We start from the raw sequence: 2,903 nt of genomic DNA on the forward strand, positions 1-2,903 counted from the left end.
CGCGCGTCGAATATGTCACCACGATAAGATTGCATACTCCTCTCCCGTTTGACCTCATGCAACTCTCCCCGTCTCATCACTGTCTCGCGTGATTGACCGCGGAAGTGAACATTTAATAGAACAAAAACTAGCACAGGAGGGCCTTTCAGAATTGCCTGACACGCTGCACCGGTACAAAAAATCGTGCAATCAATTAGTCGAGACCTCCACATGAGAAGGTTGTGGTACCGCTGAAGCCAACTGCTGTTTCTTCGCCACCGCAGCGCGCGCAATGTCACGCAATAGTTGCTCCTTGTCGATTCCGTACTTTTCTAAAACCTCTTCAACCTTTTTTCCGTCTTCCATGGGGAGAATTTCCTTTTCCATCGACTCCACAAGCATTTGAGCCTGCTTCTGCAGGACAAAATTTTTCTGTATTTCCTTCTGCCTCACTAAAATATGGCGACGGATTCGCTCTCCATACGTGGAGCGTAGTTCTGGGCCACTGCGCTTCAAAATAAAGTTATCGAATCCACCATCCTTCTCAACTTCAAACATTGCCGCCTCCACCATTGGCACCTGTACCCAGTGGTCAAGCACATCACTATAGTGAATCCCCGTCTTCACATACGGGTATTTCAACTGCCGATAAACGTTTTGAACCTGTCGGGACGTACGCACCCGCTCACGAACACGTTCGTTGAGCCAAATAACATCCATCTCTTGCGGTGGCTTCGGTAAAAAGGAACGCTGCGTAACACCACTCATACGGTAAAGAGAATAACGATTAACTTTGTTGCACCACGCCGCCCATGGCGGGAGACCCATCGAAACATAACGATTAACCAGCCCCCGAGGCGGCCCATGCGGTGCAACTGATGTTTCTGGATTTAGCGCGAATGTTGAAAAGAGTCGAACATCTGTGTTCCGTAACATTCCCTACTCTTCCACCCACGCGAGGGGTCGGAAAATCTCTCAAAACAAAAAAAAAAATAGGTCCAGCAAAAGTAAATAAAGAAGAGACTAAAATAATAAAAAAAAGAAGAGTGATACTTAAGTGAGGAACAAAAAAAAGGGAGAAAATATATTACGACATGGATGATTTGAGACTACCACATGGGAAATATGGCTTAAAGTGTCGGACACACGATACAAACACGTGTTACTTTGACTTGTTGACATCATGGCCTCATATGAAAAATATGTCGTGTCATCTGTACGAAAATAATAGTCACAATATTAAAGATAAAATACATATTTCCCTTTCTTCACTCATTTATATCATTAGGCGACGCAGTCAAGAGTTTCGTTGATCTCCCTGCGATTGAAACAAAACCAAAAGAAAAGGCATAAATAATATCATCAACAAAAAGAAAAGAAGGGGAAAATATGCAAAATAATTAGAGGCTGCAAAAAAAAAAAAAACTTCGCGGGCTGCCAAGAAAGCATAATGGCAACGTCAGCCACAAATAAGAAAGAAAAAAGAAGAAGCGATACAAAAATAAAAAAATTAAAAATCGATATGTGACGCGAGTATACACAATGGGTCCCCATTGTAGCAGCACCCCAATCCCTGAGTAACATTATAGTTAGTTACTGGGATATTTGTGAAATGAAGTATGGTGGTAACTTACCTCAACGCACCAAATAAAGTAAAATTGGGACGACGAATGGCAAACAATAAAACGAAAGCGTACGTGGGGAGGAAAGACAAGCATGCGTGTATTTCAAAATTTTAATAATAGCAATGACAGAAAAAATATTTGAAAAAAAAAATAAATCATGTGCTTTGTCTGAGATGTGAAAACATTAGTGAGAAGCACCGGGTGGGGGTAGGCAAATGGGAAAGGACACATGAAATTGAACAGGAGTGTAAACATAAAGTTCTCCACTGCGCACCGAAAGCGGCATCACATAAACTCCAGGAAGTTGTGTACCTGGTGGAGCAAATCCAATGCCTGTTTCATCTGTTTGTCCCTGTGCCGTTACTTTGTTGATTGGTTGAGTTACCCTCCGCCGCTCTGTTGGAAGAGAGAAATTGTTAGAAGGGGAGGCAAGCTCAGTGAACAATTCGCGACCAGCACCCGTCGGAACCGTGGAGGAGCTTTCAGTTGATTTCGGCTCGATGAAGTTGCGGTCAGTAATACACGTGTCTGAAGAAACACTCCATGTGTCACCACGGTAAGGTTCCTCGTGATGGAAGAGGCAACGTGAGCCAAATGCACAGAGGCCAGTTTTACAGAATTGTTTGCATAACTTCTTTTTCCCAAAAGTGTGAGGCTTCACAGTCGGCGAACGCATGCAGTTGCCCTCCGTGTGAATTACTTCTGCCGGGCTGGAGCCGACCCTCCCGGTGAGTGTTGATGTGACTGCGCGGGTCCGCACTTCGCCCTGTTTTTGCAAGGACGACACAACGCAGCTCACATATTCCTCCAAATTCTCCATGTTGTGAATGGGTCGTGACATGTCCACTACTCGAGATACCTCCCATGGTGATACACTGAGATATGCTGCAAGCACTCGAATAGCCGTGTCTGTTGTGAAGTCACCGCTGTGAGTTGGAAATGAAGCACGAATGAACGACTGCAAGTCACTGAACTTGTCCAAACCGGACCCGGAAGGGAACCCCATAAAAATGCAAGTGACCGCTTGTCCAATAAATCCAAACCAGTACACAAACGAGTTGTGGAAAGCCTTCTCTCGGACAATCAAAATCCTTCTTTACTTCCGCTGGTTATCTTATTCTTCCTACTGCGATGGTAAACCGAATACACACACACGCACACGACCCTTTCGTCTCAGGATTTAGGTGGACAGAAACGGAAAACAAGGAAGAATTCAAGTAAAATTTATGCAAAAAAAACCTAGCGGAGAGTATCACAGCTTTCAGACGAAAAGAATTCAGGCAAACAGTACCATTAATT

At 44.2% G+C, this 2,903-nt stretch overlaps 2 protein-coding genes across 2 annotated transcripts; both read right to left on the minus strand.

The window, feature by feature from the left end:
- Positions 1-189: 189 nt before the first annotated feature.
- Positions 190-915, minus strand: TEOVI_000558900 (uncharacterized protein; the record flags this gene model as incomplete). The annotated part of the gene is made up of 1 exon (XM_067220811.1): positions 190-915. One exon carries the CDS (start codon positions 913-915, stop codon positions 190-192), a length of 726 nt encoding a protein of 241 aa, XP_067076912.1.
- Positions 916-1,788: 873 nt separating this feature from the next.
- Positions 1,789-2,610, minus strand: TEOVI_000559000 (zinc finger ccch domain-containing protein 14; the record flags this gene model as incomplete). The annotated part of the gene is made up of 1 exon (XM_067220812.1): positions 1,789-2,610. The coding sequence occupies one exon, from the start codon at positions 2,608-2,610 to the stop codon at positions 1,789-1,791; it is 822 nt and encodes a 273-aa protein (XP_067076913.1).
- Between the last annotated feature and the right edge of the window lie 293 nt (positions 2,611-2,903).

This window comes from Trypanosoma equiperdum (assembly GCF_001457755.1).
Source record: "Trypanosoma equiperdum strain OVI genome assembly, contig: ctg_1249, whole genome shotgun sequence".
Classification (NCBI taxonomy): Eukaryota; Euglenozoa; class Kinetoplastea; order Trypanosomatida; family Trypanosomatidae; genus Trypanosoma; species Trypanosoma equiperdum.